This window comes from Aquarana catesbeiana, linkage group LG02, assembly GCF_042186555.1.
Source record: "Aquarana catesbeiana isolate 2022-GZ linkage group LG02, ASM4218655v1, whole genome shotgun sequence".
Lineage (NCBI taxonomy): Eukaryota > Metazoa > Chordata > Amphibia > Anura > Ranidae > Aquarana > Aquarana catesbeiana.
This window is the reverse complement of record NC_133325.1, coordinates 125,454,526-125,481,281: the sequence shown is the minus strand read 5'-3', so window position 1 is coordinate 125,481,281 and position 26,756 is coordinate 125,454,526. Positions and strand designations below refer to the sequence as shown.

Genomic DNA, 26,756 nt, shown 5'->3' with positions numbered 1-26,756 from the left:
GTGGCAGCATTTGATATGGCACAGTGGCTGCGTTTGATAGCACAGTGACGGCAATTGATGAGCACAGTGGCAGCATTTGATATTGCACAGTGGCTGCGTTTGATAGCACAGTGACGGCAATTGATGGGCACAGTGGCGGCAATTGATTGATGGGGTTTTTTTCAGAATTTTTCAGTTTGTTTGCGCCCCCCCAAAAATTTTGAGCACCAGCCGCCACTGGTTAAGGCTATCTGGGTGATAGCAGCCAAAATGATTTTTAAATCCTATGAAGCCTAGTTACAGAAAGGGAAATACAAGGTATAAGCCCTGTAAGAATCCCTCCTTGACAAAAATTGCCTCATCTGTTTTATGATATTTACCTAGCCAAGGAAGCATCACTTCTAAATTTCCTGGTTTCATCCCCTTTACCAGGCCAACCTGCCCCCCCCCCCCCCTTTTTTTGACCATCATTTAGGCATTTAAAAGTCAACACACTGCGAATTGCTTACCGTTACAGCGCAGGCCCCCTAAAGGTATTTTTAAAGGCCCAGCACAGACCTTTTTTACTGAGCACTCATGCCCCTGACCCCACATAGGTGTCGCTTTTAAGAAACTACATTTGTCCGGACAATGCTGAATAAGTCCCCCTTCTGCATTCATAACACGCATCCAAATGCTAATGTCACAGTGATCCCTCTTCAGATCGGGCATTGCTGACATATGTTGCCTGAATTGCTTATCATATCTAAGCCAACCCATACCCTCATAAGCCCTATGGGCTTCCCAGATGGTATCCAGATAGCAAAAAAGGGAGAAAAAGTGCTTTAGGCTGATTTACACCTATGACGATCCCAAGAATAGTAAATGCTTGTAACCAATTTCCAAAAGTTCATGGAATAAGCCTAAAATGCTGTCTATCCTCATCCTCCTCTTTTCTATGCTCCTTTTCTTTTATTCATCTTTTCTTTTGCCCCAGGCTTAAAGTGTTTGTTACCCTAACACTTCATATTCCTGATATGTGCCTGCTGTAACATATATTTGTATAAGAAAGTATCCTGTTCTGTTTGGATTGCTTCCTTTGTGTGAAGGCCCTGGTGTGCTGCCAGTCCCTCTGCTTTCCTATTAAAAACACCACACTAAGCAAGAGAGCACAGCCTGGTCAGTTCTCTAGCTACGCTGAGAACCCAGCCTGCTCTCCTGCAGGCTTATCCTAAAACACGCCCCCACTGCACAGCCATTTACTGGCTGCTGCTTCTCTTTCCCACAGATCCTATGCAGCGGAGAACAGAGGGAATATGATCACTTATAAAAAGGGAAAAAATGTATTTAGAAATTTTTTTATATTTATACAAAAATGTTTTGCCTTTCATTTCTATTTTACAAGGTGAATTTAAGATGGCCACCGAGAATTACCTCCTAACAAAATAGGAATGTCCTTTTGCAAAATCAGAAATCAGTTCCGATTTTTCAGAACCCTCCTCTATCGATGTGTTGACTGGAGCACTACCACTGCTAACCCAAAGTCCCTGTTTGTGAAGATGAACAGCTAATGTCCAAATTTTGCCTTGCACCTACTTGTCCAACCTCATTATATGACACCATCCACACCTTACCTGATAGAGGCTCTGAGAGTGTTGTCAGATTTATCTAACAAGGCTTGGAGCCCCTCCAGAAACCCCTCAACCCCAAAGCTCCCTGTGATGCTGTAGATGGTAGTGTAGATGAATGTGTGCTAGCATTATGAATATATGTGTACTCACCTGTAGGATGCACAAGAACCTCATGTCCACCACCTGGAATGACATGGGCAGGTGTGATGGTGCTTGGCGTTCCAGAAGCCACTGCCTATGCATCTCCCGTCTGAGAAGCAAATGCCGTAGCCACAGATCCTGAAGCACAGGAAGAAGGTTTGTTTAAACGCCCATCACAGAGGACAAGGGGGCACTTTTTACATCTAGAGGAAGAAAAATTTAATGAGGTGGTTCTGGCAAGCTCAGTAGATTGCTTTAAACGCCCAAAAAACAAAGGTGAAGAACAGGAATCTGCTCCAAAAACAGCATTGCCTCCCAAAGTAACCCCTAAACGTTTGGACAGTAACTATGGGGCAATGTAATGAGGCACACAACCAGCTAAAGTGGTTGTCTCTACGTGGGTGGGGACAGAAAGAAAGAGTGAAGAGCCTTGATCAACCAATGGCCCAGAATCCTGCACAGACATAAAATAAGTACCCCCCCACAGGAGGAAGGATGGTACCTGAATGGATGCTACAAGGAGCCCCCCCATTCTCAGGAGTACTGGATTCGACTCCTGAGCACCCCCAGGACTGACTGACCTACTCAACAGAAGGGCATCCAAACTGATAAGAGGCATGGAGGGGCTCAGCTATAAGGAAAGATTAGAGGAACTGAATCTATTCCCTCTTGAGAAGTGGAGATTAAGGGGGGATATGATCAACATGTACAAATACATAAGTGGTCCATATCGTGAACTTGGTGTTGATTTATTCACCTTAAGGTCATCACAGAGGACAAGGGGGCACTCTTTACATCTAGAGGAAGAAAAAATTAATGAGGTGGTTCTGGCAAGCTCAGTAGATTGCTTTAAAAAAGGCCTGTATTGTTTCCTAAATGTACACAATATAACTGGGTACTAACATTTATAGGTAAAGTTAATTCAGGGAAAATCCGTTTGTCTCTCAGGGAATCAGGAAGAATTTTTTCCCCTGCTGTAACAAATTGGAGCATGCTTTGCTGGGGTTTTTCGCCTTCATCTGGATCAACTGAGGGTATAGGTTTGTGTATATAGGATTGTATTTATTTATTTTTTCTTGGTTGAACTTAATGGACCTGTGTCTTTTTTCAACCTGACTAACTATGCAGCTGAAGAACTCGCAACCTGAAAAGAATGAGCACTCAGTTGGAGGGCTTTTGTCATGGGCCCTTCTGGCCTCTTGTAGAGACCTGGTGTGCCACACATTCACCAACATGTGACCTGTTGGCCACACTGCTTATTCTAACTCTATCTCTGGGCAGTAAAAGGGTTAAATGAGCCACACACAGCCTGAAGTAGCATGGTCTGCCAGTAACAGAGGGGGCTGAGAGAGCAGAAAGCACAGATGTTATGGGGAGAGCTGAGGGAGGGAGGGTAGAGACCACATCCTTTAGCCATGCCTCCTCCTTCCGCTCAACCTCCCGCTGCAGGATACTTAATAATTGGCTTATATGTTGGTAATGTCCATGAGGGATTGTACAGCACAAAGGGGAAAATACTTTTCTCCTGCTGCACCTAGGGCGGACTGAGGTAACTTCTGTTACCTCTGGTGGGATTGCTACTGTGATTCCTCCCACCAGCTCTCTCTATTGGACCCTTGTATCATTAGCAGTAACCAACATGGATTTATGAAAGATCATTCTTGCCAGACCAACCATTTTGCTGTAATTTGGATAGAGAAAGGTCTGTGGGGTACTGTATCAAGGCATTTGATACTCCATAAACAATTTACAAATTAAGGTCTTTTGGCATCAATGATATTGTATGTGCCTGGATAGAAAACTAGTTGCAGGCACATGTCCAGAGGGTGGTGATTAATGGCATATTTTCTGAATGGTCTTTGTACAAAGATAATCAGAGCAATAATGTCACCACAGACTATAGCAACTTTACCAGAATACATTTAACAAATAAGGTTTAATATTGAAAAATGTAAATGAATGTACTTGGGATCTAAAAAAATGCATGCAAGTTACTCGCTAGGGGGGAGAAACTCTGGGGGAATCAAGGATGGGGTCCTAGTAGATCACAGACTCAGCAATAGCATGCAATGCCAAGCTGAAGCAATCAAGGCTAGCGGACTACTAGCATAATATGAAAAGGGTATTTTCTCAAGAGATAAAATTATAATTCTACCATTTTACAAAACTCTGGTTTGGCCACATCTTGAGTATGCCGTCCAGTTCTGGTCACCAATCCTTAGGAAAAAATATGCTTGAACTGGTGAGAGTCCAGTGAAAGGCAACAAAGCTAATAATGGAGCTAAATCTAAAAACATTAAACGCATTCTCTCTAGGGAAGAGGCACCTAAGAAGTGAAATGATTGCAACATACAAATCTTTGAATGGTGACTTCAGCAACTAGTTAACCTAAGGGCTCTAAAGAAGACATGTGGCCACACAATAAAGTTGGACAAGAAGCAGTTCAATCTTAAACCGCTTAAGGGGTTTTGTTAGAACACTAAGGATATGGAATGATACATTAAGAATTGTATTATGTCAATTTGTATCCTGGATTTTACCCTGTAAAATTCCAATAAAGCATGTTTGTTTTGTTAAAAAAAAAAGATATTTAACTCCTTTCCAGAGTCAGCGGGGAGTGTAGTTAAATTCCAAAAAATGTTCCTGAATGTAAACTGAACACTTGGAATGCATACAGGATATTTCTAGGATTAGAGTATTTCCTCTGGTAACCTTTTCTACATAGCTGTGCAAGGCTTATGCCCCGTACATACGGTCGGATTTTCAGACGGAAAATGTTCGATGGGAGCTTGTTGTCGGAAATTCTGACTGTGTGTAGGCTCCATCGGACATTTTCCATCGGAATTTCCGTCACACAAAATTTGAGATCTGGATCTCAAATTTTCCGACAACAAAATCCGTTCTCGTAAATTCCGATCGTGTGTACACAATTCCGACGCACAAATTTCCACGCATGCTCGGAATCAAGCAGAAGAGCCGCACTGGCTATTGAACTTATTTTTTCTCGGCTGGTCGTACGTGTTGTACATCACTGCGTTCTTGACGTTCGGAATTTCCGACAAGATTCGTGTGACCGTGTGTATGCAAGACAAGTTTGAGCCAACATCCCTCGGAAAAAAAACATGGATTTTGTTGTCGGAATGTTCGATCGTGTGTACGGGGCATTACTCTTTTTGTATGTACATTTTTCAATGTTCTTGTCTTTGTTTTGTTTATATTGCAAAACCTTAATAAAATATGATTATTAAAAAAAAGTGTTTCTTAGCGAACGCAATGTACAGGGATATGGAAAATGGTAGTGACAAACACACACATACTGTATGTGCACACACAATTGCACACTCGGGTTGAACTGGATGGGCTGGTGTCCTTATTCAACCTTACCAACTGTATAACAATGGACATTACTTACAGTCAGTAGGATGTGTCCCTTATGCTGATGCCTCTTTCTATAGCTGAAATCCTCCTCCAAATATGCTCACCACCCCTTTCGCCATAATCTTCCAGTGCGGAAAGGGTTAATAGAACTGAGGGAGCAGTGACAGGCTCTCATCAAGAGTGCTTGACTATCACTGCCCTTTCCACCCAGCTCTGCCATTCATAGAAGATGTAAGTACATCTCGTATAAATGAAAAAAATTCTATGAATGGAGGATGGGCAGATGATTAAAATATCCATCCCTCCACTCCTAGATCACAATTGATTAATGGAGGAGGATTACAGTTTAGGCTTAGACTTTAACCTTGTTCTGTCAGCTATTCAAAGACTGCCCTTCTAACCTATGAGAGACATTCCCCAGTTATATCTGACTCACAAAGTGTCCTTTATAATTGCCATCATTTCTGCTAGGCAAGTATCTAATCTACCAGCCTTATCTTGCAAAGAACCCTGGTTCTCCACAAGGACAAAGTTGTCTTGAGATCTAGAGCCTCCTTTCTTTCTAAGATAGTGTGACGGACCGCCTAGCACCCCGCTTGGGTGCTTCTGCCAAGATACAGCTTCCTCCACTCTGGAACCAGGAATTATAGCTGAGTATTGCATCCAATAACTAGATTACATTAGCTTAGGTGCAAACTGGAACTGACTTTATTGTAAATTCACACAGAATATATACCACACAAAATCAGGTAAGAGGTTGATCACATTATCCTAAACAATGCAAACTGTAAACAGCAATAGCATTACATCTAATGAACAGCTAACATAAATATAAACAGTCATCTAAATTAACATTTAACATACCACAACAGTTTGGTAATGAGGTGAAGTGGACACAATACTAGCAGACAGACATGCACAATAGGTGACCCAATTAACAATGGGAATTAACACCTAGGAGGCACACAATGAGGAAGTATACCATAAGAGAGATATATCATAATCAACAGATCATAGCAGGAGACCCCAGCATCAGGTTGTTTTGAGCTAAATATAGTAAAATCTATTCTGACTCTCTGAATCTAGGAGGGGGTGAAGCAGCCATTGCTGGTTTGGACACAGAGGCCCAACATCTGTATCCAGGTCCTTGATTCCCAGAGTCTATGTGTTTTGGGGAGAAATGGACACAAATCTGAAGCAAAACCACTCCAAGGGTCCCCTAGGCACACACCTCCCAAGAATACAGTCCCCTCAAAAGCCAGGGCCCATAGTCAGTAGGCAAGAGGCTACCCTGCAGTCCCCTCAAAAAGCTCCTGTCCCGGTTGGGTCTGTCACAGGTGGTTTCTACCTTTCACATTAATCAGGACATTGAACTTCCATCTCTGTATTCAATGTCTATGCATCCTAAGGAGATTTCCAACCATTGCTTGGATGTAGACATTTACCTCCCAGCTACAGATTCCCTTATGACAGTTTAAATCTCTATCATTCCAGAAGGTCTCCAGAGGGAACAAGCTGCTTCTCGCAACTAGTTGACCTGAGGGCTCTAAAGAAGCCCTTAACCGGTTGCCGACCACGCTACACCCGAATGACGGCTGCAGCGTGGTCGGATAACTCCGGGAGTGCGTACTATGACGTCCTCCCAGAATCCCGCTCTCGCGCATACCCGGGAACATCCGTGACCACCGGGTTCAAAAGACCTGGCGCATCACGGATCACGGTAAAAGGCCTCTGATAGCGGGCGTTTAGCACGTGATCACTCCGTCAAATGAGGGAGCGATCACTTGTAAACAAACCGGTGTCACATCCGGTTCCTCTCTCCCCTCCCCATACCTATTGGTACAGTGCGAGGGGAGAGATTAGTGGCAGCAGCGCTGTGGGCTGGATGTGTAGTGCCCACAGCGCTGCTCTGTGCCCATTCCAGCCATCCATTCATCCATACCCAGCCATCCATGCTCAGCATACCTATCCATGCTCACCCATCCATACTCAGCATACCCATCTATACTCAGCATACTCATCCATCCATCCATACTCAGCCATCCATACTCAGCATACTCATCCATCCATCCAAGCTCAGCCATCCATACTCAGCATACTCGGCCATCCATGCTCAGCATATCCATCCATACTCAGCATACTCATCCATCCATCCTCATCCATACTCAGCATACTCATCCATCCATCCATGCTCACCCATCCATCCATGCTCACCCATCCATACTCATCCATAGTCGGCATACTCATCCATCCATGCTCAGTCATCCATACTGAGCATACTCTTCCATACTCAGCATACTCATCCATCCATCCAGGTTCAGCCATCCATACTCAGCATACCCATCCATACTCAGCATACTCATCCATCCATTCTCAGCCATCCATACTCAGCATACTCATCCATCCATCCATACCCATCCATCCATCCATGCTCAACCATCCCATCCACCCCCATCCATAATTAGCCATACCCATCCATACTCAGCCATACCCAGCCATACCAAGCAATACTAAGCCCTACCCAGCCATACTCAGCCGTACCCAGCCGTACTCAGTTGTACTCAGCCATACTCAGCCGTACCCAGCTATCCCATCTATACCCAGCCATACTCAGCCGTACTCATTCATGCTCAGCCAACCTCATCCATGGCTCATCCATCCCCATTCATGCTCATCCATGCTGCATCAGTTACCATCCATGCCATATCCATGCCACTACAGTGCCTCACAAAAGTGTAATAGGTAGTCAAATTAGATTTGGCATTTATGCCCTAGAACACCTGACGGTGCTCCCTGCATGTTGGTCCTCTGTATGTGGCCACGCACGCTGTGGAAAAGTCTCACACATGTGGTATTGCCATACTCAGGAGGAGTAGGAGAATCTATTTTGGGGTGCAGTTTTTGGTATGTACATGCTATGTGTTAGAAACATTGTGTAAATGGACAACGTTGGGTAAAAAAAAGCGTTTTCATTTTCTTTACACATTTTCCAAAAACTTGTAGAAAAAAACATGTTCAAAAGACTCATTATGCCTCATGAATTATACATTGGGTTGTTTTCTTTCCAAAATGGGGTCATTTTTAGGGTGTTTCCATTGTCCTGGTTCTCCAGGGCCTTCAAAAGTGTAAAAGGTAGTCAAGAAATTATATGTGTAATTTACAGTATGCTCCAAGAACGCCTGATGGCGCTCCCTGCATGTTGGGCCTCTGTATGTGGTCACGGTGTGTAAAAGTCTTACACATGTGGTATTGCCATACTCAGGAAGAATAGTAGAATAGTAGAATGGGTTTTGGGGTGTAATGTGTGCTATGCATATGCTGTGTGTGAGAAATAACCTGCTAATATAACAATTTTGTGAAAAGAAAAAAATCTTGATTTTGCAAAGAATTGTAGGAAAAAATTACAACTTCAAAAAACTCACCATGCCTCTTACTAAATACCTTGGAATGTCTACTTTCCAAAAATGGGTCATTTGGGGGGTATTTGTACTTTCCTGGCTTGTTAGGGTCTCAAGAAATGAAATAGGCCGTCAGTACTTCAGGTGTGATCAATTTTCAGAAATTGGCACCATAGCTTGTGGACTCTAAGTTTCACAAAGACCAAATAATATACACCAATTTGAGTTATTTTTACCAAAGATATGTAGCAGTATAAATTTTGGCCAAAATATATGAAGAAAAATTACTAATTTGCAAAATTTTATAACAGAAACTAAGAAAAATTTATTTTTTTACAGAATTTTTGGTCTTTTTTCTTTTATAGTGCAAAAAATTGAAAACCCAGCGGTGATTAAATACCACCAAAAGAAAGCTCTGTTTGTGTGAAAAAAAAGACAAAAATTTCATATGGGTACAGTGTTGCATGACTGAGTAATTATCATTCAAATTGTGAGAGCACCGAAAGCTGAAAATTGGTCTGGTTAGGAAGGGGGTTTAAGTGCCCAGTGGGTAAGTAGTTAAAATACAAAAATCTTGTTTTTTAAATGCAATCTGTATAAATATCTGACTTTGACCTCGAAACAGCCTCTCGCAGTACAGCTGGGTTCCTGTGTGAAAGAAAGAAGCAGTACAAGAAGCCAGTTCATGTGTTGACAATGAGCTTGCTGATAGGAAACACAAGCAGAGTGACAGTTTTGAGATGGTCACTGTGTTGCTTCTTCTTTCACTGTCCAGCCACAGGTTGAGGTGCATCCTTGAGAGCCTTGGCTTGGAGATAGTGGGTTAAACGATCATTACCATCAGACTGAGGACATCCAGTGGTGGATAAGAAGTAATGCAAGGAACAGCGCAGCAACATTGAAGATAAATATTGCAGCAGAGGTTTTTTTGTATTAATTTATACCTTTTAAAGGTCTATTCATTTTTATTTTGTTGTTTTTGGTTGAAGTTATAATTCCAGTTGTACAGTTGTATCAAAGTATTATATATATATATATATATATAGAGAGAGAGAGAGAGAGAGAGAGAGAGAAAGACTGTATATCTCATATATTAGATTTAGATCATTTAGTTTTTCCATTAAACTTTTGCACTCATGTGTTATTAATTCCAGATTTATTATAACACTATACACTGATAATTGAGTAACCTGTAAAAAGTATTTAATTCTTCTTACTACAGTAATTCATAACTCCTTTAGGATCTGTGCTAGATTTAAATCCAAGTAAATACCTCAACTTCATTTTTTTTTCTCTTGCAAAACAGAATTCTGTTTCCCAAACATGGCATGAAAAATAATCATCCAAAAATGCTAAACCTCCTGTGGTCCAATTAAAGAACTTAATTGATAGCCTGGGCTTCTGAGATTCCAAGTAACACATCAGTTTTATCTCCATAAAACTCTAATGATGGGGTTACGTTATTACCTTTGACTAGACTGAAAGACAGAAAATAACTGTTCTGCACAGCAGTAACAAGAGCTTGTCACAACTTGTCCTGTCATTAAAGGGACAGTCAATCTAAAAAAAAAGTTTGCTAGTATAAAAAGAACGTTATTACTGACATTCAGAAATATATATTTGAACATTTCCCCAGCCTTTCAGTTGTGGAGACATGCAATGTTGTATATACATCTCTAGATGCTTCAAGAAATCTGCATATAATAAATAAACAAACATAGGAAGACGATGGGTGGAGAATGTGCATAGTTACCAACATTTCCAAAAAAATGTTTAGGGACACTTTTTTGCACAAAGCCAGTGTAGGCAGAGTAGTATGTTAATTAGGGACAGGGCATTCATTTTGTGGCCGTAGCCGATGTTCAAAAAAATTGCGGCGCACATAGCACACTGCTGTGAAAATGGGTGTGGTTTGATCTACTCTAAATATTGTCCGTAGCTTGAAGGGGGTGTGATTAAATAGAGTCTGTTTACATATGCTTGTCCATAGGAATGCATGGACCTTCCAATCAGGTCCTCCTGAAAAACTGACAGGCAGACCTGATTGGACCCATTGTGTGAAAGGGGCTTTAGTGATGGTGTCGGAAAGGAGTGACTGTTTGAAACTGGGTTTAAACTGCTCTGCCCAGTTTCTCACAGTCAGGACAGGACTACATGAAAAAAGAAGATACTATACCATCCTCGTCAGCTAACAGAATTGTTTTACTTCTATCTAAAAGATAAAAGTAAAAGAGTGCTGTTAGCTGACATGTAGCACTGTCCTGACTCAGAAATTGTGCAGTTTTAAACCCAATTTGTCACAGTTCAGTGACTGTCGGGGGAAAAAATTGACCTTTAAAGTCCCCCTGAAACATCAGGGCCCTTCTTCACCATCAAAGCCTCCTTTACCATCAAAGCCCCCGTTTACCATCAGTGCTCTCCTTTACCATCAGTGCAGTCTCATCAGTGCAGTCTATCAATGCAGTTTCATCAGTGCAGTCTATCATTCCCCCTGTAACATCAGAGCCATCCTTTACTATCAGAGTCTCCCTTTACCATCAGAGCCCTCCTTTACCATCAAAGCCTCCCTTTACCATCAAAGCCCCCCTTTACCATCAGTGCAGTCTTATGAGTGCTAATCAGTGCAGTCTCATCAGTGCCCAGGTCAGGGTTTCTTTACAACCCTGGAAATCAACTACTAAGTAAAAAAGAACCAACCTGATCCTGGCCAGCTGAGCTCCCCTAACCATCCGCCAGCTCACCAGTGCTGCCGACTCCCACTCGGCTCCTACCCCCCGGCCTCCGGAGTACTTTGTAGAGGCACCTAAAACACAAGTGATATAGTGCCATCATAGGGCTTGCCTTGTTGCTTCCACCATCTTTCATGCTTCCACCATAAAGTGAGGTGCTGGGTTTTACTGACTGGACAAAGCTTAAGCCCTCCCTGGTAGTGTTGAAACTTGGTTGACCTTCCTCACATTGCAAACCCTTAAAATACTATTGGCCAATGAGGCAGACAATCATAGTGCTGGGTCAGTAGGAGTGTACAGTATATAGGAATGTGGAAGGTACTGAGCAAATTATAACATATGTTGTAGTTTGTGTAGGAAGTGATGCTATTTGGGTGGAGCGAAGGAACTAATCACTACTGCAGGTATGTGCAGACTCCTCTAAAATCCTATGCTTTATACATAAACGTTTTGTTTTCTTTCCTGAAGTAAAAGATTAACTTTAAGCACTAAAAATTTTAATATAGTGGATACATACAAGTAGGGATGGGTGAACGGTTCGGCCCGAGCATGAGTTCGGCCGAACATTGACTGTTCGCGCATTCAACAAACACCCAAATTATTCATTTGTTCGGCCCACCGAACAATCACAATGCACTGCGCCACCGCACAGTGCATTGGAATCCATGATTGGCTGAAGCAATGTAAGCTTTGCCCAATCAGGGCACAGAGAACTGTCAGAGCCATAATTGGACGCTGCCATGATGACTCTATCCAATCATGGCTCATTGCTCTTAGTCCCGCCCCACGCTATAAAAAAATATTCTTTCAATAGCAGCCATTTTTAGTGTGATATCAGCGTGAAGAGAGATAGAACAGGGCTCTGTTCAGCGCTACTAGACAGTTAGTGTGTAATTGTGTGCTATTCTGATTCTATTGTCAGTGTAGAATATCAGTTTAGTTTGAATCTAGTGATAGTTAAGTCAGTGTGAATGTAGTGACCACCATTCATGTTTACATTAGTGTGAATCTAGTGATAGTTCAGTAAGTGTGAGTGTAGTGAGTGACCATTCATTTTTACTTTATTGTCACTTTAGTGTGAATTTAGTGATAGTTCAGTTAGTGTGAGTGTAGTGACCATTTAACACAGTGAATTTCAGTGTGTTACTGCCAGTTTAACGCAGTATATTTCAGTGCATCACCTTCCATTTAACGCATTATAGTTCAGTGCGTTGCTGCAGGTTTAACACCATATATTTCAGTGCGTTACTGCAAGTTTGAAGCCATGTATTGCAGAGCGTTAATGCAAGTTTAACACCCTATTTTTCAGTGCATTATGTTTTGTTTAACGCAGTATATATTTAAGTGCGCTAGTGCATGTTTAACACAGTATATTTCAGTGTGTAAGTGCACGTTTAATGCAGTAGAGTTAAGTGTGTTACTGCAAGTTTAACGCCGTATATATTTCAATGCGTTACGTGCCATTTAACGCAGTATATTTCAGTGCGTTGGTGCACGTTTAACGCCGTATATTTCATTGTGTCACCTTCCGTTTAACGTATTATAGTTCAGTGCGTTGCTGCAGGTTTAATGGCGTATATTTCAGTGCGTTACTGCAAGTTTAAAGCCGTGTATTGCAGTGCGTTACTGCAAGTTTAACGCTGTATATTTCAGTGTGTTACATGCCGTTTAACGCAGTATATTTTTATGCTTTAGTGCACGTTTAACACAGTATATTTCAGTGTGTTACATGCTGTTTAATGCAGTATATTTCTGTGCGTTAGAGCACATTTAATGCAGTATATTTCAGTGTGTTACGTGCCGTTTAACACAGTATATGTCTGTGCGTTAGTGCATGTTTTAACAAAGTATATTTCAGTGCGTTACTGCAAGTTTAATGCCGTATATTGCAGTGCATCAGTGCAGTTTTACTGCAGTATATTATAGTGTATCAATGGACTGTGTCTGTGTAGTGAGTACTCAAGTTAAAGTGCACTAAACACCACTTTCCATTAAAGTGCATCCACGTACACATTTCCACATCTTTATTACATTTTGTTAATAAGAATCCCCCTCCCATCATGTCTGACAGGACAACAAGGAGAGGCAGACGTTCCCATGGCACTGTGAGGGGGTGCAGCGAAGGTGGATGTGGTCAGTCCTCAGGCAGGGCATCATTTCCTCTGTTTAGTGATGTTGCCTATGCTATCCAGCCACAGCATGCAGAGGAGATGGTGGACTGGCTTACTAAACCATCTTCATCCTCTTCATCCTCTGTCACCCAAGCAGAGACTAGTGCGCAGTCCACCGCAGCTGCCAGAGTGGCTAAACCTGCCTCTTTGTCCATAGCTTTTCCTGCCGTTGCCTCAGCATTAGGCATGAAGGAGTCAGCTGAGTTATTTGAACATAGCGTCAGCCACTTTCTCCTTGATGATGCACAGCCATTACTTTATTCAGATGTTGGTTCTGAGGTTGAGGAAGGCAGGAACATGAGCCTACAGAGAGGGGAGTCATGTTTCCCCAGCCGCAGCGTATTGCCAAGTTGCCTCCAGTGGTAATGAGGATGGAGGAGATGATGACGATGAGGTCACTGATGTGCCAGATAGAGCAGAGGAGGAAAGAGAGAGTGAGGGTGAGGCACAATCCCAACAAGGCAGCCGTCATGACAGAGTAGAGAGCAGCCAGCCTATTCCATCACATTGTGGAGCTGTTATCGCCCAGTCCACTTCCCACAGCTCAGCTGTCTGGGCCTTTTTTAGCACATGTGCAGACGATCGCACTGTTGCAATTTGCAAACTTTGTCTCAAGCACATCAAGCGTGGCAAACACATCAGCCATTTGGGTACCACATTCTTGACAAGGCATTTAACCTCCCACCACTTAGCCCGTTGACAAGAGCACCTGAAAGCCACACAAAAGGGGCGCAATTCTGTTCCTCCTCCTTATTAACCTTATTCTGCCCCCGCTATACCTTGTGACCTCTCAGCAGCCTCCACTGACAGGGATGATGGTATAGCGCAGGGTGTCCCAGGTCCTTGCAGCACATCTGCCAGTAGCACACCACCAGCTGTAGCCTATAGCTGAAAAATTTCTCTGCCCCATCTACTGCAGTGATAAAAAAATACAGTCTCTGCCACCTACATGCCCAATGTCTAAATGCAAGCTTGTGAAAGATGCTGGCTCTACAACTTCTGCCTTTCCTTCTAGTGGATTCTGCCCCCTTCCGCAAATTTGCAGAATGTGCTGAACCACAATGGCAGGTTCCCAGCCGCTAATTTTTTTCACTTAAGGCCATTTCAGCTCTGTACCATCACGTGGAAGGCAATGTTGTGGCATCATTGGGCAAGGCAGTCAGCCGCAAAAGTCCACATGGTCCAGCAAGCATGGTCAGGGACGATATATTTCATTCACAGCACACTGGGTAACTCTGCTTGCAAATCGGAAGTATGCAGGACAGGGCTCAGCGCTGCAGCTTGTGCCTCCACGTCTCCATATAGCTAGTAGTGATGATACGATATTTGTCACCTCTACCCCCTCTTCCTCCTCCTCCATGCCCTCCTCTGCTAAATTGTTCTATGAACCACAAGTACCCCCTAAGCATTCAAGGGGCTATTCAATGAGTCAGGCTAAAAGGTGCCATGCAGTGCTTCAGCTGGTGTTTCTAAGGGAAAGGAACCACACTGGAGCAGAGATTCTTGCAGATCTGCAGGGGCAGGCCCAGAGGTGGTTCACGCCACCCCAGCTCGAGCCAGGAATGGTGGTGTGCGTTAATGACACAAACCTCCAGTCCACCTTTAGACAGGGAAAGTTGACACATGTGCCATGCCTGGCAGAAGATGAAATCTCTTGAGGACACCTTAAAGAGGAGTTTATCTAATGATTCCGGTAGGTTACAGTGTCATGGTAAACCTAGTTTTGAGGCTTCTGTTGGTCAAGAGAGGAGCGGTGGAGAAGGCAGCCGCCTAAGTGATGCATTTTACAATTTTGTTAGTCCTCGCCGCCCAGGGCTGTCAGCTTTCACATCCCATTGGCAGTGTCTGCATCACATGGTGGATGATTATCTAGGGGCGAAATCAGAGATTGAGAGCTTTCCAGTCGATGATCCACTGGTTTACTGGGTCATGAAAATAGGCCTGTGGCCAGAACTTTCCCAGTATGCAATTGAGCTGCTGGGCTGCCCAGCATCCAACGTGCTTTCCAAACTGGCATTCAGTGGAGGTTTTATTACTGATAATAGAATGTGTCTGTCCATAGACTCCGTGAACCGTCTGACATTTCTCAAAATGAATTAGTCTTGGATTACCAGCAGCTATGAAGCCCCTGATGCCGATGTCGCTGATCAAGTGTTTTTGGGATGTGGAACCCCTGCAGAACTTCTAGGCTGCCTAGCGTTGTGGGTGTTGATTTCACCTGGAAGAATTTTTTTGGTGTAGGTTTCATGGGCACAATTAACACCCAAAGACCAATTTTTTTGCACCTGTTTGACAGGTGCATATCATTGCAATTTTTGACAGCAAGGCCAATTCTTGCTTTCATCAAGAGTACCTCATTAGGGTTATGGTGTGAAGGCGCCAACACCCAAATATCAATTTTTCAGCACCTGTTTGACAGGTGCATATCATTTAAATTTTTGACAGCAAGGCCAATTCTTGCTTTCATCAAGAGTACCTCAATAGGGTTACGGTATGAAGGCGCCACCGACACCCAAAGACCAAATTTTCAGCACCTGTTTGACAGGTGCATGTCATTTTAATTTTTGACAGCAAGGACAATTCTTGCTTTCATCAAGAGTACCTCAATAGGGTTACGGTGTGAAGGCGCCACCGACACCCAAAGACCAAATTTTACGCATATGTTTGACAGGTGCATATCATTGCAATTTTTGACAGAAAGGCCAATTCTTGCTTTTATCAAGAGTACCTCTATTAGGTTATGATGTGAAAGTGCCAGAAACACCCAAAGACCAATATTTTCGCACCAGTTAGTTCTATCCAAAGTGCTGAAGAGACATCAGAATTTATCCAAAAAAACTCTAATCTTGTTCCCAGTGCACTACATTGTGGCCTCATCATACAGACTGGCTCCGCAAGCCATTGCTTACAAAATAAAGAAAGCTTGCAGGGAAAATGTCATTTTTTTTGGCTTTATAAATGCAAAAGTGCTACTTTACAGGTAGACTAAGGCGACCCCCCAGGCACTATATTGAAAGGAATTTTTTCATTTTTATGCTTTCACTTTAAGCATCAATAAATTACTGCTCATTTAAAAGTGAAATTTTTTACAAACTTTTTTTCATTGATACATGTCCCGCAGGGCAGTATCCAGACCACCATAACCATTGTATGCCTAATTACATGCATATAAGCCTTCAAAATTGGCACTTTTGATTTTTCCAGTACAGGTACCATAGACTTCATGGCGTTTGTTATTCGGTTCCAAACTTTAGCGATGTTCGAAAGTTCTGGTGTAAACTGAACAGGGGGTCGTTCAGCCCACCCCTACATACAAGAAATAACTCATACAATTGTAAGTACTGTATACAAGACAAGGAAAGAGAGGTATTGAGACATAATGGACACCAGTTGCATAGTATTCCTATGTAAGGAAGTAATTTAAGCCCCATTTTGCTGGAAACCATTTCTTCTCTAGGCACACCTCCTGTCCTCTGACCAAAGTAGGTTTTGTGCAAATTCACAAGGCACATGTTTGTGGTACTTTGTACTTGCTAGAAGCAACTGTCCATTCTTTCACTGTTTTGTGTCTCATTAACATTTTACAGGCTTACTTACTCCATTACTAGAATTAAACCTGACTTTACTTCTGAAGTAATGTACACAATTCCATCTCTATAATTGTAATTACAAGCAGATAGTATATGAAAAATCATACAGTTCTGTACTAATTACTACATGCTTAAATGTATTTTTTGAAAAGCAAGCAATATAAGTACCCAAATTTGACTTAGTATTAGCCTAATGCAATCCCAGTACAGCAAAGTAGACAGAACAGAAAAATTTGTTTTGGATAGATTTGTTATGTTACTAATTTTGTTTAGTTGATTCATTTTGAAATTCTTTTAGTCTAGTTTTGTTTAATTTTGTTTTGTTTATTCATTTTCTAACGAATTCCAGCACGCCTTGATCAATGACATTACAAGGGACGGGGTCACCCACTGACGTCATTGGGTCATCCAGCCCCTTAGCTTTTTAAGAAATTTTAGATGGAGGAGCAGGCAGTTGGAGGGGAGCCTTCAACAAGGCCGGAGGGTTTTTTTTGTTTTTTTCGGGGGCGGCCGACAGCATGATTGATGGATCTACATCAGGGGACATTATTAAAAAATCAAAAACAAAGAAATTGCCAAAAACTTGTGTAGTGTCTTTTTTTACTTTTTGCACTTGTTTGGAGAATGGGTAGGGGTACTATGCCCCATACTCATTCACATAGGTGGGGGGCCAGGATAAGGGGGGCTTCAAGATTCCGATAACCCAGAGTTGTGGGGAACTGGCCCTTGTTCCCATCAACATGGGGACAAGGTGCTTTGGGGTGGAACCCCCCATGTTGAGGGCATGTGGCCTTGTATGGTTCAGGAGGGGGGCACTCGCTTGTCCCCTCCCTTTCTTGACCTGCTGGGTTGCATGCTCTGATAAGGGTCTGGCATGGATTTTGGCTCATTAGCTGTCAGCGGGCTTCCCGGCTGAGAGCTGTAATGCAAACAAAAGAATACTGGCAATAGAAAAATTCAGAAAACAAACAGTGTGGGCCCCCCCCCATTCCATACCAGGCATTCCGGGTCTGGTAAGGATTTTAGGGGGAACCCTATGCCCAAAATTAACAAAAAACGATGCAAGGGGTACCCCTTAAAATCCTTACCGGACCTGGAATGCCTGGTATGGATTGATAAGATATACAGATATGTAATCGATAATGCCTGATGTTAACCATATATGATTTTGTTTTTGTTTCAGGTGCTGAAGGTGCTTTGTTTGAACACTCGGTGGAAACTCCTTTAGTTAGAGCTGATTCCTCAAAGCAACTCAGGTATGGAGTAACACTGGTAATACTTTTACCAAGGGTGAGGGATTGCACCACTGTGGTATGCCAGGAAGAGTGCAAGCTGCTTTAGAGCCTGTGTCAACAGACTTTTGTTTGCTTCAAAATGGTTTTGCACCTCCATACAAGTCCATGGGAATGCAAAATCCAGTTCAAGCAGGTCAATTGCAGCTCAGAATGAGATCGTCTGCAGTTTAAATGCATCTGTCAAGGAATTCTTAAAGTGGATGTAAACCCCTTACATATACCCAGTGAAGTGAATAGCCTCAGATGATACACAGAGATTAAATCCTCCTACATATGTTTTACTTGTATATCTACTGTCTTCCCCTTTCTACACCCTTTGAAAAGAGCAATGTTAGCAATCTTTTTTCCTCTTTCAGCACTACATAGGGGTGGGTGGGGAGTCCGCACCTACACCCCCCCCCCTCCACATAGGCAGAGGAACGAAAGAACATGCAGAGCTATAGTCTGAATAGACCAGATCCCTGCTAATCTCCCTCCCCAACACAAATTTTGGGCTCATGTTATCTCATGTGTAGGAGAACTTTTCAGAAGTGCCTCATACTGATCACAGAGGAACAAAGCACCAGAGAGAAACCACACTTAGAGCTTTGGAGAGAGATAAGTAAACACTACAGATATATGTGCTTAGTTCCAATTTAATGAATGGGGTTTACCATACCTCCCAACTTTTTGAGATGGGAACAAGGGACACCTATTAGCAAACGTATGCATGCATAGGAAACCCCCCCCCCCCGTCACGCTTCCTTAAAGGACAATTATACAAAAAAAAGATTAGTTAAACCCACAAGTGCTTTTTTACCACTACTATTCCTTTATATTGGCTTTTAAAATTTACAAATGCTGCAGTTTAGAAATTGGATGAAAACATTGGAAACACTTTTTGAAAGATAAAAAGTGCATTTTTATACAACTATATAGATTAGACCAAAATGAGGTACAAATGAAGAGAAAAGAGGGACAGAGGGACATTGTTCCAAATCAGGGACAGACCCTCAAAATCAGGGACAGTTGGGAGCTATGGGTTTACAACCACGTTAATGGTCTGATTATATCTCAAACTGATGCTATTGACACAAGCTTAAAGTGGATGTAAACCTAAAAAAAAAATATTTTAATGAAGACTTCTACCTGTTACAGTAGAGGATGTCAAGTCATCTGTGCCCAGTCTTACCACGAAGAGTTAATCCAGCTCTGAGCAATTCTCTTGTCTTTTTGTAGTAAGATAAAAAACGACACACAGATAAGTTTGTGCTGCCACTTCCACCACTGCTGTGACTGACATTGGATTTCTTTATCTCATGAACAATATGAGAGTAGAGAGAGAGTGTTAAAATTCCAGCTTCACATCCCCCCTCCTTTCTGCTCCAGCTCTCCCAACATTGGCTGCTCCACAGCTCAGCATGATTGGGCAATCTGAAGCCATGTGGTGCCTTTCCTGAGTTTAGACTGGATGTTACTCAAAACTCAGGAATAGGAGAGTGTAGAGGTGGGCGGGGAGTCTTGTGACATCACAAATCCACCCACCGAGCTCTGGCAAAGAGACCCACCCACTGATTCCAGAGTTTTGTGGGGCTCCTACTGCTGAAGGGGGTGACATTTGCAAGGTAGGGATACATGCCGGAGGCTTACATGTATATATACATTAATACTGTGCCATTAGTGTATACTGGGTGAGTGGTGGGTTTATATCCACTTTAAGGCCTGTCAACATATGCCCTTATATGGCCAAAAGAGAAAGAAAACACTCCAAACAGTTTATCTATATAGTTAAAAAAAACTTGGGTATACAAAATTACAAACAGTGCAACCTAGCCCTTAAAAATACCTAAAGCAAGCCCACTTGTAAATCACAATTGAGTATTCAGAATAGTCTGTACAGTAAACTGCCTCTCTCTTTTTAGCTGTGTCTATAAAATAACCAGTTCTTAGTGGAAAGCAATTTCAAATTTAATAAATAAACCATTACTCATTTTCATGCTCAGTAATGTGTGGTAAATGTAATATGTGTGTAGCGTAAAAGAATATCTGAACTGAGCTAAAGAGAAAATATGAATGTATTGGCTAAGGTAGAAGTTGACACAAACGGCAGGGAGGCAAAAGATGGCTTATTCATTAAACAGACAAACCCACGCACCTCTTATAATGGCAGAGCCACTTTGTCAGGAGTAACATTGGTAATGTGTCAGATCAGTATTACTGCCCTTGTTACTACTGGGAAGGTACTGCATTTCTAGATTCTCACCTTGCTTCACTACAGGAATTGCTCTGTTATACTGTACAGTTCAAATAACGTGGATATTTAGGTGAGGAAAGAATTAAAAGTATGTGATGCTTTGTATAATTTTGGCGGTGGAATGGTAGATGGTGTTTTCAGATACCACTAACCAACACAGTAGACTGGGTTAGATTCAAATACTTACAGTTTGGCAGTGCTTAAGAATCTTATATAGAAAAGATGTGAAAAAAAATACTAAACTTTATATGACCAGGTTTAGATGGCTTTGTCCTTGGCAGATAGGAAGATAGGAGGGTTCTGTTCCCTTTTAACCACTTCTTGTACACCCTATAGCAGTTTTACTGCTACAGGACAGCAGCTGTGTATACAGCACCTTGCAAAAGTATTCACCCCCCTTGGCTTTTTACTGATTTTGTTACATTACAGCCTTTAGTTCAATGTTTTTTTCATCTGAATTTTATGTGATGGATCAGAACACAATAGTCTCTAAGTTGGTGAAGTTATATAGTTACATAGTAGTTGAGGTCGAAAAAAGTCCATCAAGTCCAAGCTATGTGTGTGATTATATGTCAGTATTACCTTGTATATCTCTGTATGTTGTGGTTGTTCAGGTGCTTATCTAATAGTTTCTTGAAACTATCGATGCTCCCCACTGAGACCACCACCTGTGGAAGGGAATTCCACATCCTTGCCGCTCTTACAGTAAAGAACCCTCTACGTAGTTTAAGGTTAAACCTTTCTTCTAATTTTAATGAGTGGCCACGAGTCTTGGTAAACTCCCTTCCGCAAAAAAATTGTATCCCTATTGTGGGGTCACCAGTACGGTATTTGTAAATTGAAATCATATCCCCTGTCAAGCGTCTCTTCTCCAGAGAGAATAAGTTCAGTGCTCGCAACCTTTCCTCATAACTAATATCCTTCAGACCCTTTATTAGCTTTGTTGCCCTTCTTTGTACTCGCTCCAATTCCAGTACATCCTTCCTGAGGACTGGTGCCCAGAACTGGACAGCATACTCTAGGTGCGGCCGGACCAGAGTCTTGTAGAGAGGAATAATTATTGTTTTATCTCTGGAATGAATCCCCTTTTTAATGCATGCCAATATTCTGTTAGCTTTGTTAGCAGCAGCTCGGCATTGAATGCCATTGCTGAGCCTATCATTTACTAGGACCCCCAGGTCTTTTTCCATCCTAGATTCCCCCAGAGGTTCTCCCCCCAATGTATAGATTTCATTCATATTTTTGCCACCCAAATGCATTATTTTACATTTTTCTACATTGAACCTCATTTGCCATGTAGTTGCCCACCCCATTAATTTGTTCAGATCTTTTTGCAAGGTTTCCACATCCTGCAGAGAAGTTATTGCCTGCTTAGCTTAGTATCGTCCGCAAATACAGAGATTGAACTACTTACCCCATCCTCCAGGTCGTTTATGAACAAATAAACATGATTGGTCCCAGCACAAAACCCTGGGGATCTCACTACCCACCCCTGACCATTCCAAGTACTCCCAATGTATCACCACCTTCTTAACTCGCCCTTGAAGCCAGTTTTCAATCCATGTACTCACCCTATGGTCCATGCCAACAGACCTTATTTTGTACAGTAAACATTTATGGGGAACTGTGTCAAATGCTTTTGCAAAATCCAGATACACCACGTCTATGGGCCTTCCTTTATCTAGATGGCAACTCACCTCCTCATTGAAGATTAATAGATTGGTTTGGCAAGAACGATTCTTCATGAATCCATGCTGATTACTGCTAATGATACCGTACTCATTACTAAAATCTTGTATATAGTTCCTTATCATCCCCTCCAAGAGTTTACATACTATTGATGTTAGGCTAACTGGTCTGTAATTCTCAGGGATGTATTTTGGACTCTTTTTAAATATTGGTGCTATATTGGCTTTTCTCCAATTAGCTGGTACCATTCCAGTCAGTAGACTGTCAGTAAAAATTAGGAACAATGGTCTGGCAATTACTTGACTGAGTTCCCTAAGTACTCTTAGGTGCAAGCCATCTAGTCCCAGTGATTTATTAATGTTAAGTTTCCCAAGTCTAATTTTAATTCTGTCCTCTGTTAACCATGGAGGTGCTTCCTGTGATGTGTCATGAGGATAAACACTGCAGTTTTGGTTACTGAAGCCCCCCGATTCCCTCGTGAAGACTGAGGAGAAGAATAAATTCAATACCTTCGCCATCTCCCCATTCTTTGTAACCGGATGTCCTTCCTCATTCTTTATGGGGCCAATATGGTCTGTCCTCCCTTTTTTACTGTTTACATTAGGGTTGTCCCGATACCGATACTAGTATCGGTATCGGCACCGATACCGAGCATTTGCCCAAGTACTTGTACTCGGGCAAATGCTCCCGATGCTTCCCCCGATACCTGGAAGACAGCTGTGATCGGCGCGTGGGGGAGTTACAGGATTCTCCCCCAGCGGCTTTCACCAGCTTTAGTGACAGACAGCGGTGATCGCTCACAGCTGACTGTCACTGCATCCTCCTCCGTGCCCCCTCCTTTCCTCTGTGCCTCTCCGCTGTCCCCTGCATTCCTCTATCCTTATCTGTCCCCTCCGTACTCCCCCTCCGTTCCTCTATCCTTATCTGTCCCCCTCCGTACTCCCCCTCCGTTCCTCTCTCCTTATCTCTCCCCCTCCGTTCCTCTATCCTTATCTGTCCCCTGCATTCCTCTCTCATCTGTTCCCTCCGTTCTCCCCCTCAGTTCCTCCGTCCTCCCCCTCCTTCCTTTGTGTATGGATAGAGTCAGCTGACTCTGTCCATTCACATAACTGAAACATTGTAATCTTCTGTGATTACGATGTGTCAGTTTATGAATAGAGAGGAGCCGCTGTCTTCTCTCCATTCATTCTCAGTGCAGCTGACGCTGCAGAGAAAGGGACTGGGGAATCTCTATCCTCTGTCTCTTTCTCTGTTTCAAGGGGGAGATATCAGAGGTCTGTTAAGACCCCTGATATCTCACCAAAGCCCCCCAACAGGGCTGATTTAAAAAAAAAACAATAAATAATAAAAAAATATTATTGTAAAAAATAAAAATTGTAAAAGAAAACAAAAAAAAACCACACACACATACAACGTTCACCCCCCCCCCCCCAAAAAAAAATAGCAAAAAAAAAACTGTCACGTGACATTAAAAAAAAAGTATCGGTAATCGGCATCGGCGAGTACTTGAAAAAAAGTATCGGTACTTGTACTCGGTCCTAAAAAAGTGGTATCGGGACAACCCTAGTTTACATACTTAAAGAAGTTCTTGGAATTTTTTTTTGCTCTCCTCCGCTATGTGTCTTTTTTATGTTCTATCTTAGCCGTCCTTATTATACCCTTACATTTCTTGTTGCATTCTTTATATAGTCTGAAAGCTGAGGATGATCCCCCAACCTTGTCTTTTATTAAGGCATTCTCCTTTGCTTTTATATGCATTACATTGGAGTTAAGCCATCCAGGACTTTTGTTTGCTCTTTTAAATTTATTATCCAAAGGGATGCATTGGCTAATGCCCTTATTCAATATGCTCTTAAAGAAAACCCATCTCTCCTCCGTGTTCTTTGTTCTTAAAGCGGGGTTCCACCCAAATTTTGAACAATATCTGTATGTATTCTCTTCCTTGCCTAGATGCTGACATGCCGTTTTAAAAAATTTAAATCGCCGTAATTACCTTTTATTTTTCTATTCTTCTTTGCACTTCCTGGTTCTCCTCCCGTGGGAGCAGGCATGTTTCTAGCCTCTCCCAGACTCCTGGGAGCTAGTCTCAGGCTTCCCAGGATGCCACTGAGCATGTGCGGGAACAAGCGGTGAATGCTGGGAGCACAGCATTCACCACATCCAGGAAATAAATGCTTGTGGGCTTCAAATGCCCACAATGAAGATGGAAACTGCCTGCAGTGAATAATATAAGTTATTCTTTCCGACGAAATCTGAGACAGGCGGACATATTACACACAATATGTGAGTATGTAATGCTGAGAAGAAAAGTTTGTGAATGAACTCAAAAAAAAAAAAAACGATAGATAGGTGGACCCCCGCTTTAAGATTTTATCCCAATTTATGCCTTTTAGCAAGGTTCGTAGTTTAGGGAAGTTGCCTCTTTTGAAATTCAGTGTCTTTGTATTCCCCTTATGCTTCCTATTTGTGTGATTTATACTGAAGCAAATTGACCTCGCTGTTCGCTGTTACCTAAATTGCCCCGTATATCCACATCCGTGATCAGGTCTGTATTGTTGGGTCTACCATCTGACCCATAAAATTGTCCTGCAAGACATTTAGGAACTGGTGAGCCTTGGATGAATGTGTAGTTCTCTCCACCTAGTCTATGTCTGGATAATTAAAATCCCCCATTATGATAACACTTCCCATCCTTGCTGCTAATCCAATTTGTGATTGGATCTGTCTCCCCTTCCTCCCTCGGGCTAGGGGGCCTATAGCATACTCCCGGTATTTTTTCCCCTTGGCTTCATCCCTGTGGAGCTCTACCCATAAGGATTCCACCTCCTCCCTAGCTCCCTTAGTGATGTCATCTCTCACATTCACTTCTACATTATTCTTGATATATAGGCATACCCCTTCCCCTTTTTTACTTTCTCTATTCTTGCGATAAAGGTTATACCCTTGAATGGTTGCCAGCCAATCATGAGAGCTGTTGAACCAGGTCTCTGAAATTCCCACAAAATCCAAATCCTCCTCGTACAACAGTATCTCTAGTTCACCCATCTTGTTTGCCAGGCTCCTGGCATTGGTGCGCATGCCACATAGTTTAGACCTGTCGCATGTTTTCCTCTTATTGGGTGTTCCGAGATTGCAACTAGGACTTGCTACTATACTTACCTTGGGTTTACGTGCTTTGGTCAACCTATCACTAATGCCCCTCAATTACTACCCTCTAGAATATGTTCCGCGCTGACTATCTCTACCTCTGGACCCTCCCACCATCGCCTAGTTTAATAACCCCTCTAACTTTTTGGCCATCTTCATTCCCAGCTGATCTGCACCTTCCTCATTTAGGTGCAGTCCATCCCTTCTATAGTACTGGTTATCGACTGAAAAGTCAGCCCAGTCCTCCAGGAACCTAAAACCCTCCTTACTACACCAGCTCTTCAGCCACTTATTTACTTCCCTAATCTCCCTCTGCCTTTCTGGTGTGGCTCAATGTACTGGTAGTATTCCTGAGAATACTACCTTGGAGGTCCTTTTCCTCAATTTAGCTCCCAAGTCCCTAAAATCGTTCTTTAGGACACTTCATCTGCCTCTGACTTTGTCATTGGTGCCAACGTGCACCATGGCAGCCAGGTCTTCCCTAGCCCCTCCCAGTAATCTGTCCACAAGATCCATGATGTGCCGGACCCAGTAGCCCATTAGACAACATACAGTTCGGGGCTTCAGGTCTTTGATACAGATTGGCCTCTCTGTCCTTCTAAGAATTGAGTCCCCTATCACCAGAATTTGTCTTTCCTTTCCCTTCGCTTCCCCTCCACTCTCACTGGATGAGTTCTTCCCCTGGCAGCTAAGAGAGTCCCTCAGCTCCAGCAGTGCTGGTCTTTGACTGGTTTCACCAATGTCACTCAATGGAGCATACTTATTGGGATGCCCCAGCCCTGGATCGGCCTCCCTGGCACTTCCCCCTCTACCCTTCCTGACTGTCACCCATCTACTCTTTCCTAGTGCCTGCACCTCTTTGTCTGCACCCGCCTCTGTGCTGGCCCCTGCCGGCACCTGCCGTGTACATTCCTGGCTCTCCTTTAGTATGGAGAGACTTCTCAGTGCTGACAGTTGCTTCCCCAGATTCAGAACCTGGGCTTCCAGGGAAACAATGTGCTTACATTTTCCACAGCAGTATTCACCCTCGATCGGATGATCAAGGAACGCCTACATGTCACAAGATGTACAACGAGTCGCCTCTCCACACCCGCCTGGAATCGCACCTATTAATTTAATGAGGATTGGGATTATACCCTGTCCAAATTACCTAACAACTAGCTTCCTGACACTAATACTCAACAAGACAATACACAGGTACTCAACAAGACAATACACAGGTACTCAACAAGACAATACACAGTAAAATTAGAAAAATATATATGTAGCGCTGGTATTTTCAATACAGACTCTATAAATAAAAATGTAGTTGTCTGAAGCTGTAGTTTAGCTCAGACTGCCATTATTGTAAATTCTGGTTCTGTTTCAGCTTGGCTGGTTGTCTGGTTTTCCCCTT

The 26,756-nt window shown here is 42.7% G+C and overlaps 1 protein-coding gene across 4 annotated transcripts in view; it reads left to right on the top strand.

Annotated features, from left to right (window-relative positions):
* SGCG (sarcoglycan gamma) overlaps nt 1-26,756 on the top strand; it is a 678,395-nt gene that overhangs the window by 574,021 nt on the left and 77,618 nt on the right. For all 4 annotated transcript variants that reach the window (XM_073613440.1, XM_073613439.1, XM_073613441.1 and 1 more), the window contains exon 6: nt 18,180-18,252. In XM_073613440.1, the coding sequence (XP_073469541.1) occupies nt 18,180-18,252 (73 nt within the window). The remainder of the gene's footprint in view (nt 1-18,179; nt 18,253-26,756) is intronic.